Source organism: Vombatus ursinus, unplaced genomic scaffold (assembly GCF_900497805.2).
Source record: "Vombatus ursinus unplaced genomic scaffold, bare-nosed wombat genome assembly UNPS02014774.1, whole genome shotgun sequence".
NCBI lineage: Eukaryota > Metazoa > Chordata > Mammalia > Diprotodontia > Vombatidae > Vombatus > Vombatus ursinus.
The window spans coordinates 22052388-22066574 of NW_020954552.1; the positions used below are offsets into that span (position 1 = coordinate 22052388).

The following is a 14187-nucleotide window of genomic DNA, read 5'->3' on the forward strand; positions in this document are numbered from 1 at the left end:
CTTTGGACAATGCCTTTACCTGTCTATGCTCTGTAACACAAGAACTACTACATATTATTTTCTAGGTGATCAGAAGACTATGGAAAGAGAAAGCTGTAAAAATCACTGGACTTTTTCCAGATTACAGTGGTAGAGACCTAATCAGATTAATGAAATAATGAAATATAGGAATCACACTTCTTTAAAAAAAAAAAAAAAAAAAGACATACACATACATGCAAAGACAGAATACCACTGAATGACAGTCCGAGAAAGTGACTGCCAGGATTTCTTTTTAAAGTACATCGAACTATTTCTGCTGGGTTAAAAAACAAACAAAGAAACAAACAAACCACTATCCCCTGCCCATCCCACCCTTCAGATAAATCCCAAATTGTTACTCAAAAGTTTTCCTTTTTGTGCAGCAAAGCACAGCCAAAACCACAAATGTGCAAAACATACAGCCGTCCATACAAATCCTTACACGTGAAGACAACCACAGGCATTGTTTCAGCATGCAGGCACTGAACAATAAATAGCTAAATCTACAACAAATAACAACAGTGACAGGAAGGTTCTTAAAGTCACTTATAAATAGAAAAAGAAAGTTCACAAACCACTGGGGGAAGATTTCTCAATTTTCCCACCGCTCAAAAAACCTTCTCTGTGAATTCCCTCCCTTCCCCCTACATCCTTCCCTATCCCCCATTCCCCCCCACCCACCCACCCCCACCCCTCTCGCCTGCAGACAGGGCAGCACGACACAATATTCTACGTAATTGATGCTCCCAGCTCTACCTATTATCATCAGCACACAGAGTCCTGGTGGAGTTCTCTAGCCAGCTTTACATAGCTAGCATCCTTTTTCCCTTTGAATGCTAGGACGCTGTTCGAAATCCAGCCAGCCTCCACCACAGCTGGTGCTGAGTCTTCAGACTGGCTCCTCCGAGAGAGGTGACAACCATTTCAAATTTGACACATAAATGGTGGAGTCCATGGAAATCAGGAGCTGAACATGGCACAGCTAGGGAAAAGACCAGGCTTTCTTCTCCCTCTGAAGGGCTGATTAACGCTGACATTAATCCACAATTACGAGACAAGGACTAGATCACAGGTTCATTCATTCCTATTTAAACCATGTGCTACTTGCACTGAGAATCTTTACCTCCCCCCCCCCCCCCCCCCCCCCCCTCCTCCCCCCCCTAACTCAATTACAAGGTGCAGTGTAATTTATTCGAGTCCAGAACAACTTTTTTTCTTCTTCATTAAATTCGGCTTCTCCAAAGTCAAGGTCCCACAGTTGTTTCACCAAGCAATGGAATAAACTACAGAAGGGGGGAAAAAGGGGGGGGCACATAAAAAAGACATGGTTAAAACCATACAACAGAAAGTCTGCATTAGGAATCTCAAAATAAAAGGGAGCCCTATTTTGAGTTGGCTGACACTACTTCTGTGCTCTTCTACAACAATTAAATTGTAAGTAGACAGAATAAATGTATTAAAACTGGAACAAAACACTGTGCTATCAAATACTGTTTCAATGTCTAGCATGTGACTGTCACTAAAACAGGGGAACAAAATCCTTGGTCCTGGTCTCCTTTACTCATTTCCTAAAAATGGCACAAAATCCTCAAGTCTGGGTTTTGCCTTTTTAATTATGATTAAAGTTATATTCATTTCTAAGGTTTTATCTTCCTCTGACATAAAATTGTAATGAACAATCCACCTTCATAGTCAAATAGATTCAATGAAGCCTGGCAGTGGGAAGAGGTCAGAAGGAGGAGGGAGGTTTCCTCTACTAGGGACCCCTGGGCCACTCACCACAGAGAATTCCATATTAAAGTTATTCACCATATAGAAAAGCAGATATATTAATCCCCTTAGTTAAAGTATCTCTGTTATTCATCATGGCAGTATTCTGTCTCTTTTCTCTTCACATGAAAATGGACACTGCCTCCACAACCCAAGGCTGGATGGAGTTTGTTCTCCAAGTCAATTATTCAGTTTTTAGAAGAAGACAGCTCTGGGATGTCAACATTCTGATCTACACAGCCATAATAGGAAGTATCCAGGACCCAGCGTAAAGGAAAAGTATGACCATGGAGCCTTTTCATTTTCCCATAAGTCACCAGCCCTTTCGAGGCATGGGGATCATGAGCCCGTGCTAACTCCTAGCTAACTCTGATTCCTCCAGGCATAAGGACAGTTTTTGACTTTCAGCTGCCAGTCTTGTAGCTTGGTTATTAATATGTATGGTGGTTTCTGCCTGTTAAATAATTTGTCCTTTTTTTCTGTTTATGTGTATTGGGTAGAAAGAAGAAGGGTCCATGGGAAGCTCGTATTCCAAATGCTTTAAAAAAAAAAAAAAAGGACAGAGTAAACTCAGAATTGTCCTTCTATACTTCCTCTGAATCCTGGCTTTTGTGGGTTTCAAAGTCTAGCTTGTTTCCTCAGGGTTGGGTGGCTTGGGCTGGGGGGAGTGGCGGGGGTGGCTGTTTCATAATAGGTGACAAACACTCAAGACATTCTTGAGGATACTTTGTCATCCCCCCTGCCTCCTTGTAATGTATATATATCAACACTAAGCCAAAAGAATGTTTCTTATACTAGTATGAAGTTTCAAAAAGTTGTATACTCAAGAAGGGGGAAAAAAAAACAACACTAAAAATCCCAAGTTGGAGAGGAGAACTAAGGCCAACCAAAATCTTTCTGAGAGCTGCTGTCAGACTGGGGCCACATAGCATCATGAAAACAGAGGCTAATCACAAGTAATTTCCTTCTTGTCCCTCCCACCCACTGACAGAACAGCAGGAGACAGCAGAAATCCCCTTGGCGGATGAGCTCGTAGACCTAGGAAAACTTCTTGTTAACACTATATTAATTCGGCTATCTTACACATTTGGAAAGCTCAAATAATGGTCTCTGAGAGATTTCTGCAATTAACGGAAAATATTTAAGGCTGAGGTAGACCACACAGAGATACTTTTAAATAACACTTCATTGAGCTTGAATGTTCTAACACTATCTTATGTGCTATAAACTTTTAGAAGGCTCAATCAACATTTTTCCTGGCAGAATTTTGAAAAGGCTCACTTTGATCATAACCTACAATGGGCTCTAGTTCCAGGGAGCCTGGCTGAAGTACCAAAAGCCTTGTCACACCCTGGATGTCAGATGTATGCTTGGGTCTCCTATCGGTAGCTGCCTCACACCTCACCTAATACCTTATTTGCCCTACTTTTTAAAGCATCAGGAAATGCAAGGATTAGTTTCAAACATCCATCATCCGTCAGGTCAGCTCAAATATTAGCTAATGGTTTAGTCAAGGTAAAACAGGGGTCAATTAAGTACTACATACTTCTTTAAAAGCAAGGTCTCAGACTTGTTGATGGTCAATTTCAGGGGAACTCCAAATTTCAACAAAGTCACAAAATCAATGTCGGAACTGAGAAGTTCAGAAGAGTTCAACTAATCTAGAATCATAGTATCACAGATCTATAGCTGGAAGAGGCCCTGAAGGTCATCAAATCCACCTCCCTCATTTAACAGATGAGGAAACTGAGGCCTAGAGAGGCTAAGGGGCTTACCCAAAGTCATTCAAGTGCCAACACCCTTTCCACTATACCACACTGGTTTCTTTCCTTCCTTTCACTCTAACTGATGGAGAAACTTAGACCCGGGAAGTTAAATGATAGCTAGTCAGTGGCAGATCTGGCCCTAGAACCCAGGCCTCCTGAATCCTAATCTCTGGTCCTTTATTATCTTCTTCAAGATAATAAAGTCTAAAAAAAAAATAAAATAATGAAGTTTATCTGTTATACTATTTGCTCCAAGTGGCAAGTGGTAGCTCATTTTAGTCTACTGCCTGCCAATAAGAGTATAACCCCAATGGGCAAATCACTTCAAGGCTGTTTGCCTCAGTTTCCTCATCTGTAAAATGGGGATAATAATAGCACTTACCTTACAGAGTTGTTGAGCGGATCAATTGGGATAATATTTGTAAAAGCACTTGGCACACAGTAGGTATTATACAAATGTCAGCTATTTGTTTAGCTATTTTCAAATTCCTTTCAGTCCCATACAGTCCATGGGTTTAAGATTCTAAATCAATGTAAGAGACCATGAGCTATATATAGTGAAAGGAATCTGCTGGGACCTATTGATCCCCATGCAGATAGCATGCTCTGCACTAACACACAATTTGGTACTTTGCTAATTGATGCTTTTGCCCAAGCTTTCTTTTATAACTCATTCTATAGTTGAATCATGCATTCACATCTCCAATGAAATTACCACTTTCAGAGCATTTGTTTATTCAGGATTACTGAGATGCCATCAAAGCTGCAAAAACCAGTCTGGTTTGTAACTCTGTTCCCCTTGCCTCTCCACAGAGAAAAAAAGTTCCTGGTTGTTCCCTCTTGCCCTGGAGGAGGTTTGATTTAGGCGTACAGAAAAACTACTGCTTTGTAAACCATCATGAACTTGTTTCAAGAGATGACAGTTTTAGAAAGGAGGTAAGCTGGAGGCCACATGTAGAATGGTATATATTCCAGTGTGCTGGAGATGGAAAAACAAAAACAAAAGCAAAAAAACTCGATCCTTGAGCTTGATCGGGGAAGGACCTTTCTGCTTAGTTCCCTCCACTGCACACATTAATTTTTCCTTTGAAGTCTCCTCCACGTGTTCTTGGGGTGAGACAGGCTAGGAAAACAGAGCCAAAAACCTCTAGCAAGTGACCAGGTCTTCATCATGGATCCTCCAGAGGAGAAAGCCCTCTTTCTCCCCCTTCTTAGTACTAAGGCCATGAATCACCAAAACAAGTTAACACATTCTGGGCTCCGTGCTACAGCTGTTACACACGCTTTAATGATTCCTGAGGCAAAATGTGAGTATGCTTCCCAGCAAACTGTAGAACTGTTACCAAGTGGAGTTTGCTGGGTTTGGAGCCCTGAACTATAGGCCTTTGAATTATCTGAGCCAAGAAGCATTGTATCCTCTTAAGTACACAAGACAACATGATATGCTCAGAAAGATGACAGAGGAGGAACTCAACTTTTGTTAGCCTGGACAATAGAGTCAGTGTGATTAATTCTGAAAAGCAGTAGTGACTTTAGGTGGCCAAAATAGGCTAAATGTATCAGTGTACATTATAGAGACTGATACAATCCAGGTGTGACCTTGAAAGAGGGCCATCCCTTGCTCATGAATGGCTCCAGAGTATTCACTCTAAGATAACATTGATGCCAGATTTGGGGTTTAACAAAATGTTTTAGAGGTTGATGAGGCTGCACCAATGCTCTTCCCAAATGTCTGCAAGCAATAGCTTAGCCCTGCTATAGTCAACAGCTTAGTGCAGCACAAAGGGTTCTAGGAGTCCTTGAGGCCCCAAGTTTGAATCTTGCCTTAGCTACGTGGCCTATCCATGCGACTCTGAGCAAGCTACTTAAGTCCTCCGGGCCTCAGTTTCCTCACCTATATAAATGAGCAGAGGTTTGAATAGTTGAATTCTAAAGTTCCTTATAGGCAGCTAGATGGTGTAATGGATAGAGTGATGGGCCTGGAGTCAGGAAGACCTGAGTTCAAATCTAATCTCAGATAGGCACTAGCTATGTGACCTTTTTTTGCCTCAGTTTGTTCAACTGGAAAATGTGGCTAACACTAACATCTACCTCCCAAGGTTGTTGTGAAGATCAAGTGAGATATTTGTAAAGTGCTTAGCACAGTGTCTGCACATATTAGACACTTAACATATGCTTGTTTTCTTCCTTTCTTCACTCCTTCCAGAGTTACATATAATATCTTATCTATGTCAGGATTTGGGGATATAAGAACCTTTTAAAAACATTGGGGGGGGGGGGCTAGGCAATGGAGTTAAGTGACATGCCCAGGGTCACACTTCTAGTGAGTGTTATGTGCCTGAGGCCATATTTGAATTCAGGTCCTCCTGAATCCAAGGGCAGTGCTCTATCCACTGCGCCACCTAGCTACCCCCTAAAAAAACTTTCTGAAGAGCACCTTGGCATACTAGGGGACTTTAGTTAGTTAAATTTTTAAAAAGAGCTCCTCTGTTCTTCATTTTAAACTTCATAAAACTAGGGGTAATCCTATGCACACTTGCATCTGGTCAAAAAAACTGCTTACCTGATAATCATCTTCAAATAATGCATCAGCCTTAAGAGGGAAGATGTTTCCAAGTACTGACGAATGCTGTAGGAATGAGAGAGTAGGGGACTGTGGTGATGCTGTTCCACACATCTAATGTCGGATCATAGCAGTCCAAGGTTTTGCATCTTTGAATACCGAAGTAGCCGCCAACTACATAAAGTTTGTTTCCAGATGCTACTGCATGGCAGCTCATACGCTTGGCTGTCACATCTCCCACCTTGGTCCACTGGTATGTCTCACTGTTGAATTTATAAGCTGAGCATGCTGAGAATTCGGTATCTCCACCCATAATAAAAATCTGGTTGCCCAGAACAGCTGCTGCGGTGTATCGCCAGGGTTGCGGGCAAGTGGCTGGTACTGTCCACCTGTTCTCACACTGATCATAACACTGAACTTTAGGTAGCTTATCATGGCTAACACTGGTGCCGCCAAAAGCAAATAACTTCAGTTTGGCACTCACTACCGCTGCATTGCTCACGCCTTCTCGGAGTGGGGCAACCATCGTCCACTTATTAGTCACAGGATCATACTGTTCTACTTGCTTTAATGACACAGACGGGGAAGCAGGCAGGCAACCAGTTGCTGCTGTATGTCCACCTACTACATACAGACAGTGTTTGAGTTCAGCAGAGCCATGACCAAACCTGGCCACCAGCATGGGGGCAGCTTTCGACCATTCCTCGTGAAGAGTGTCATAGACCCAAACATCTTTGGAGACCCCATTCTCTGACCCCCGTCCACCAGTGATGTACACTTTGCACCCAATTGCACAGGCACTGAACTCTTTCCTTGGGCTGGGAATGTCTGCCTTGGGAATGATTTCCTTTGCTTTTTGGTCCACAAGATACAGCTTGTCACACATGAAGGTCTGTCCTCCCAGGAGGAAAAGAGCATGGCCAGTTTTTCGAGGCCGAGCACAAAGGCTGGTGACCACACCATCATTCTGCAAGATTTTCAATTTGCATCTTATTGCCTCTTCCACAATCTCTTTGCTTTTCCTCTGCTTGGTGATGAGTTCTTCCATGGCTACGTTCTCCATGAGATATATGGCTGGCAAGAGGGCCAGTCTCACGGTCTGCAACAGCTCAGGAAGGTAGCAGTGGCGCTTGCTCAGGTCGTAGCTAATCCAGTTAATAGCAGACTCGTACACCAGCCTTTCATCTTCAGTCTCCAGTTCTTCACTGGACAGGAGTTGAACCACCATGTCCTGGGGCAGCTGAAGGAAATCTTCATTCTTACTGATGGTTTGGAAGTTGCTGAGGCACATCCTCCAAGAGAGTTCGTAAAGTTTGGTGCACTGGTGGGCATCGGACAGCAGCAGCATGCCAAGACAGTTGGTGGGATGGAGGTTCTTTTCAAGGAACTCTGCACAAGCGTCTCGAATGTCCTGGAATTCCAGCATGTCTCCAGCTTCCAGGAGGGACTCTGCATTTTCTTCATTGATAATAACTCGGGATGAATATGCATAGTCAAGCAGCAGTTCTAAGACTTCTGGATGGATAGAATTGTCAAAGTTGACTTCACTGGACTGACTCTCTTTAAGACCACCACTAAACATGGCTTCAAAATAGCGGCTACATGCAGCCAAGACAGCTCTATGGCAAGGGAAAGTCCTGTTTCCTGCATGTAGAAGGACATCTGTAAAAAGTCGCTGCTGGCGCAAAAGATTCAGATGTGTGAGGACACTATCAGCATAAGAGGATTTGTGGAACAAATATATATTGATTGAGCCAGTGCTGGCCCGAGATTTGCGATTTTCATGCATGCTGACTGACATTTTTCTCTTCCCTCCTAAAAAACAAAGAAACATTAAATAAAGTTTAGGTGGTACTCAAATGGGGCAACGGTTTCCAGACAATGAAAATAGAAACCTTATTCTGTTTACTCTGCTGACTAATGTTCTGAGTAGTATATAGCCAGTTCGGTATCAAGACAGAGACAATTAGCTGTGAATAAAGGCATTTATTTCAATAGTTTTTCTCTGGTGAGTTGCTTGAGCTATAGGCTGTTAAAATCATTGCTCAAGAGCAGGTTCATCTTGGAAAACCTGATCTCCAACTTTCATGATATTAAAGTACTTTGCCAATGTAAGTCAGCAAAAAGAAAATGGGAGGGAGACACCTCATTCTCACACCTCCCTCTCCTAGGCCAGCTGATTCACTGTACATAGACTTAAATAAGCCAGTCCTTTTGCTTTTAATAATACTAAGACAAAGTATTAGCCTAATACCTTATGCAACATAAAACTCCATATGAAACAAACACCTACTAATTAAGTCCATCAAGGATTCCTCTAGTAAGACTAGATTTTCCTGCAGCAAGTGCAAAAGATAAGATTAGCTAAAGGTGAAGGACCTTTTAACCCAGCAGAACCCCAACATATAATGATTAAGCATGGTTCAATAAAATCGTTACAAAAAGGCAGATTAGAACTTGGCCCAAAGCAGGGTAGATTATAAGGACATTCAGGATTTAGTTCAACCCTCTCATTTTACAGATGAGGAAAATGAGGTCTAAAAAACTTAAGTGATTTGTCCAAGGTTACTCAGGTATCCAAGGCTATGCAGTTAAGCAGCAAAACCAGGAATCTAACTCAAGTCTGTTGACTTTCTTTACACAATTTATCAACTGCACTGCCTGCTGCTCTGTGAACTTTTCAAATTCTAGCTATAGAATAATGTTTTTCATTCAAAAATAACCATTATACACTTATATATTGCTTTACAGTTTCAAATATCATTTGCTTTTTCTTTCTGGTCCCCCAGTTTCACATCTGTAAAAGGCCCAGGAGGCAGGGGTTAAGGAACAAAAGGAACTCCATGATTTATCTCTAAGGGTTTTCCCCTCCAGCTTCTAACCATTTGTGATTCTGTAATCTTCCTGCTCTATATCAACTCCCAGAAAACCAGTTGAAGAAGTAAGTGCCAACTATCACCACCACCACCACCACCACCACCACCATCACCACCATCACTAGGGAGATGTGCAGATCTATGCACCTGCACAAATAGGATGCATCTATAGAGAGCAGAAAATTGAAACATGACTTTATTACACACAGAAATGAGGCCATCTGTAGAATTTAGGTACTGAATTGAATTTCCTACGCTAGTGTATGTTTTAAACAGATTTAGAATCTAATGCTGTCTATTTTCCCACTTCTGAACAGAAATCTACAGCTTACCGGATATCAAGTATTGTACTATTTTTGTAGAACTCCTACCTTCAGAAAGGAAATTGTAACCATCTCTGATCAATAGCTCTCTGACATCTCCCAAGCCAATAAAAAACTTAAGAATGTGTTTGAAGAAGTACTAGGGTTTGTGGGTGCTTGAAGCCAGGAGATAAACAACATGGAAACAGTATCTTTATCACAACCTCAGGACATCAGGTTCTGAGCTCAGGGAGTACACAAACTTTTCCCCCTGCTCTTGAAATGGCTTTGCAGCTAATATTTTCCCTAAGTACATATTTCATTTCTGTTCAGGTGTTCAAAAGTATATTTCATGCACACTTAAGGACCAGAGCACCAAATTTGCACTGCCCCAAGAACTAGCAGCATATCATAAGCAAAAGCAAGACAGGTGCATGGCATGCCTTTGACATAATAAGCAACATAACATAAGGTTATGCAACCTGTTTTTCTTTATTTTGGAATGTAACCTCTTCTTGTGAATAAACATCCCTTAATAGAAATCAAGAAGAGGCCCACATTTTTGGTCTACCAGGTGATAAAATTACGGCTGTGGAAAACACTGGGATGGGCTGATGAGCATCCACATTTGGGATGTGATGAAATATGGAAAATAGCTGAAGCTACCTAACTCCATGCATCTCTTTTGCTATTCTCTTACAGGTCATTTTATCAGTGTCCAGCACTAAAGGAAGCAAATCTGCCTGTTTTCATGGTTTTGCTCTACTGGTGATTTAAACATTAGAGTTATTTTCATGGGAGGGCTAAATTTTAAGCACTTTGGGAAAGGATTTGAGGTCGAGGGTAAAAGGTTTTAATCAATAAATGAAAACAAATTAAAAACTAAGACTTGCTGTAACCCTGAAATGATAAAACCCTGCTTTAAGAAAGCTTATTTTCTAAACTAGCTTAATACACACACCCACAAAGCAGCCTTAATGTGCATGTCTCTAGTGAACAAGAACCTGCTATAGACAGATGCACAAACTGAGAGCTCATTTACCAAAACAATAGCATGTTCAAGCTGAACAAAATGCAGACCAGTCTACAATCCCACAAGAATCCAGAATTTTTTTCCCCCTAGAACAGTAAGGTTTAGCCAAGAGGAGCTAGATCTTCCTATTACATTAATATAGGAAACTCCCAGAGATGTGGTACCTTCTCTGAAATGTCTAATCTTAGGCAGTTCCCCAGAGAATAGGGAATTTAAGGAACTTGCCCCAGGGTCACCTGGCCAAGATGTATCAAAGGCAGGATTTGAACCCAGGTCTTCCTGGTTCCAAGGATACCACACTACCTCTCTATAGCTAAGTAAATCCTACTTGGGGATCTTAGAATTTTCATTCACATACCTCTTCAAGAGACTTCAAAATATGAGATCACTTAATAAAACATCCCAATTTTCCCACATTCTTTGTCAATTCTGTGATATTTTCCAGATTTACACGTAAAAAGGGAGCTATGCTAGCTCAGTTTCCTTGGCTACTTTATCAAGCTGTCCAAACATACTACAGTTAACACATACACATACAAAAATCCAATTGTTCTCTAAGTAACCTGAGTTTAAATTCTACCAGTGTCATTTAGCCCAAAGTGTGATTTCCATTTTCTTGCTTTAAATTACACGAACATCAGCAGAAGAGATCTATAGTCAATAAGCTTATCTTTAACAATAAAATTAGCAAAATTCCTTCAGGACATTTTTTTAATCCCTAGAAAAATAACATTTACATGCAAAATACGCAGTCAGGAGAATGCACACAAACTAAATCTTGCATTTCCAAAGAAAGTTGAGGAACCCTTCTATTACCGCCTATTAACTTTTCAAAAGGTGGCTGTCACAGTAACTTCAACTCAATAGACTTAACTCACCCATGTAATACTCAGCATTGTAAAAAGGAATCTGGTCTTACTTTTTTGGATTTTAAATCTAGTACAAAATCGAGATCTCAATTCGGTCAAATCAAAATTAAATATTTTTCTCAGATATTTGCCCATTAATTATGCTCAAAGAACATGACAGACATTGAGATGAGTAACAGCTTTTAATTGCAATACCCTAATATCTGTAACAATACCATGAGAACACAATTTTTTTCCCAAATACTCTTTGCCAAGCACAGAAACACACCTGCATTAGTATTTGACTAATGAGGTTGTGACCTGTACCTTGCATGAAATCACAGACCCACTCAAGTATTGAACTATTTTAGTGGCGGCAAGAAAAGTAAATACCAAATTGTTTGCTGACAATTTCACTGTTTCATCCCCTTCTGCCCGCCTACCTTCTTTGAAATTAATAATCTAACAGAGAAAGCCAAATGTCTGCACTGGGGAGGAAAACAGTTTTTCATAAACCCCGTGTGAGTCTTATCCACTCAAGAAGGGCATTTCACAAGGAATGAAGAATATCTATCTCGGCATCCTTCTCATCCTCCTGGTGGAGTCAGAATGCAATCCCAGAAACAAACAATTTGCTATGTCTCCCTCTCTCAGGAGGAAGGATGCTCGCTGCAGCAGGAAGCTCGTGAGAGAGCTGGCTGACATCAACTCCACAGTTAAGAGAGTCTTTGGGGGCAGGGATCAAGTTAGCAAGACCACCGAAATGGCGCTGCTCTCTCCCTTCTGCACCTCGCCCCCCCCCCCTTTCCTGCACAGTCCTAGCCGGCATTTCTAAGTTCAGAGGAGCTGCGGCTCCTCCTCTGGGGATGCTACCTTTCGGAAACCGGAGCCCGAGCTCCTGCTTTTTGTGGTCAGGTGAAGGGAAAGCATGCATTAGGCTGGCTTTCTAAGGGGGGCGGCGGCTCTGCCCCTGACTCGGAGCTCCCAGATCTTTCACATAGCTCCAGACACACGTGTGTGAGTACATACACACACACACGCCATTCCACCCTTCTGTCCAGCCTAGGCACCCCCTGCAAAACCCACCAAGCCCCGCAACAGGTCGGGGGGCATGGGAAGGAACTTACAGCCGAGGCTGCTTCTGGACTGCCGGGCAGGGCTGGCCTCCACCCGCACTCGCACACACAGTCACGCCGGGCGGGCTGCCGGCTCAACTCAGGCCAGGAGCTCGGCGCAGGCAGCCGGGGAGGCTCCAGGAGCCTGGAACGAACCCGAACCAGAGGCGGAGGGGCCGCGCAGCCGGGGCAGGCAGAGGCGGCGGGCGGGCCAGCTGCGGCTCGCTCGCTGCCTGCGTCTCTGCGCTCGTTCCCTGCGCTCCGCTCTCCGAGCCCGCGGCTGGTCCCCAGGCGGCTCTGCCCGAGCCGGCCCGGAGAAACTGAGCCTGCAGAGGCTCGCTCGGTCCGCGTCTCCCGGAGGAAGGGACGATCTCTGTGGCTGGCGCTACGGACGCTGCTGCCGCCGGAGGAGGCGGTCTGTGGGCTCAGGCTAGGGGGAGGGAGCAAGAGAGAAAAGGGGCAGAGTAGCGCCGCGCGGCTGCCGGCTGCTGGCTGCAGACTGCTGGCTACTGGCTGCTGCCGCCTCTCTTCCTCCTTTCCTGCGGCCGCCGCCTCCTCCGCCTCCTCCTATTCCGGCTGCTCTAGCAGTCTGGGCCCGTCCAGCGCGTGCTGGAAGGTATATGAGGCGCTGCGGAGGCCGGGGGGGGGGGGGGCCGGGGGCCCTTATGCAAAGAGAGAGTGACACTCCCGAGAGGGAGGCAGCTGGGGAGGGGGCGGAGGAGCTGAGGAAGCGAATTAGCACGGGCAGCCCGATGGGGGGCGGGGGGATGGAGGATGGAGGGAGGGAGGAAGGAGGAGGAGGAGGAGGAGGAGGAGGAGGAGGACGAGAGGATACAAGGAAGAACGTTGTCTTAGGAGTTATATAGAATTGGCGAGAAGGGGGAAGAGAAAGGATGGAATCTAGGAGTGGGGTGGCTAAGAAGAAGAGAACAAAAGCGGGCACCGCGTACCTCCGAGCGCCTTCCTCCCCCACCCCCGGCTGACTAGAGAGCCCTACGAGAAAGAGATGCACCAAGGCCACTAATAAATTAAATTAACCCGATTAGGAAAGTATTATCGCTGCTCTCCCCCAGCCAGGGTACTAGATGGCACCGAAGCATGTGCCAAGTGTGAACGGACTGGCATGGGATGCGCTGAAGCAGTTGTTCTAACAGATCCTCCCAGTGCCAGGCTAGGAGGGAAACCCGCACTGTCCTCCCTCTTTCCGGACCAAAAAAAAAAAATGTGTGGGCATGGGGGTCTCCCCGTTGGGAAGGAAGGAATGAAAGAAAGGAAGGTGAAGGGCAAGCGGGAGTCAGTCAGAAGTGTGTACACTTCTTTGTGTAAATAGTTTGTGGATCGTTCAGAGGGGGCTTCGAAAGGGTGCTGGGAAAGGGCACGGAAAACACTAGGATTAGGGCATCCTGGCGCTGACAGCCCTGTGTTGGAAGGAAGGGAGGAGAGGAGAGGCTCAGCTACCGCGGGTAAGCCGCATTTTATGCTGGCTAGGAATGGGTTCACGGGTCGGCAATGCAGCGGGGACGTGAAGCCAGAGGCAGAGTCTAGTGTATGTACAAATCCCCTAGCATTTCTCCTCCCAGCTCCCGAGTAAACACACCAGCAGCAAGCCCCACTGTCCGAGCCGGCCCAGCCGATCCTAGCGCTCTCCCCAAAGTGCCTGCGAGGAGCCACAGGCTCGAGTTTGGGGTCTGCGCTGCGGCTCAAACCACGTGCTTCTCAGCCAATCGCCAGGGCTGCGAGATTCAAAGCATCCCCTTCCGAGGAGCCACTGGCTCCTCGGAAAGAACTCCTTTATATCTGCCCAGATAAAACCTGCTGGGCTGTAATTGCCCCTTCTGATTACTTGTGCCCTTCTGGGCTTTATCGCTTGGTGCTGTTAATTTGGGATGCAAT

The 14187-nt window shown here is 44.4% G+C and overlaps 1 protein-coding gene across 1 annotated transcript; it reads right to left on the reverse strand.

The window, feature by feature from the left end:
- Positions 1–1192: 1192 nt before the first annotated feature.
- ENC1 (ectodermal-neural cortex 1) lies at positions 1193–12403 on the reverse strand. Its single transcript, XM_027864140.1, has 3 exons — positions 12307–12403; positions 6121–7935; positions 1193–1304 (listed from the first exon to the last, which is right to left on the reverse strand). Exon 2 carries the CDS (start codon positions 7919–7921, stop codon positions 6152–6154), a length of 1770 nt encoding a protein of 589 aa, XP_027719941.1. The 5' UTR covers positions 7922–7935; positions 12307–12403; the 3' UTR covers positions 1193–1304; positions 6121–6151.
- Positions 12404–14187: the final 1784 nt, after the last annotated feature.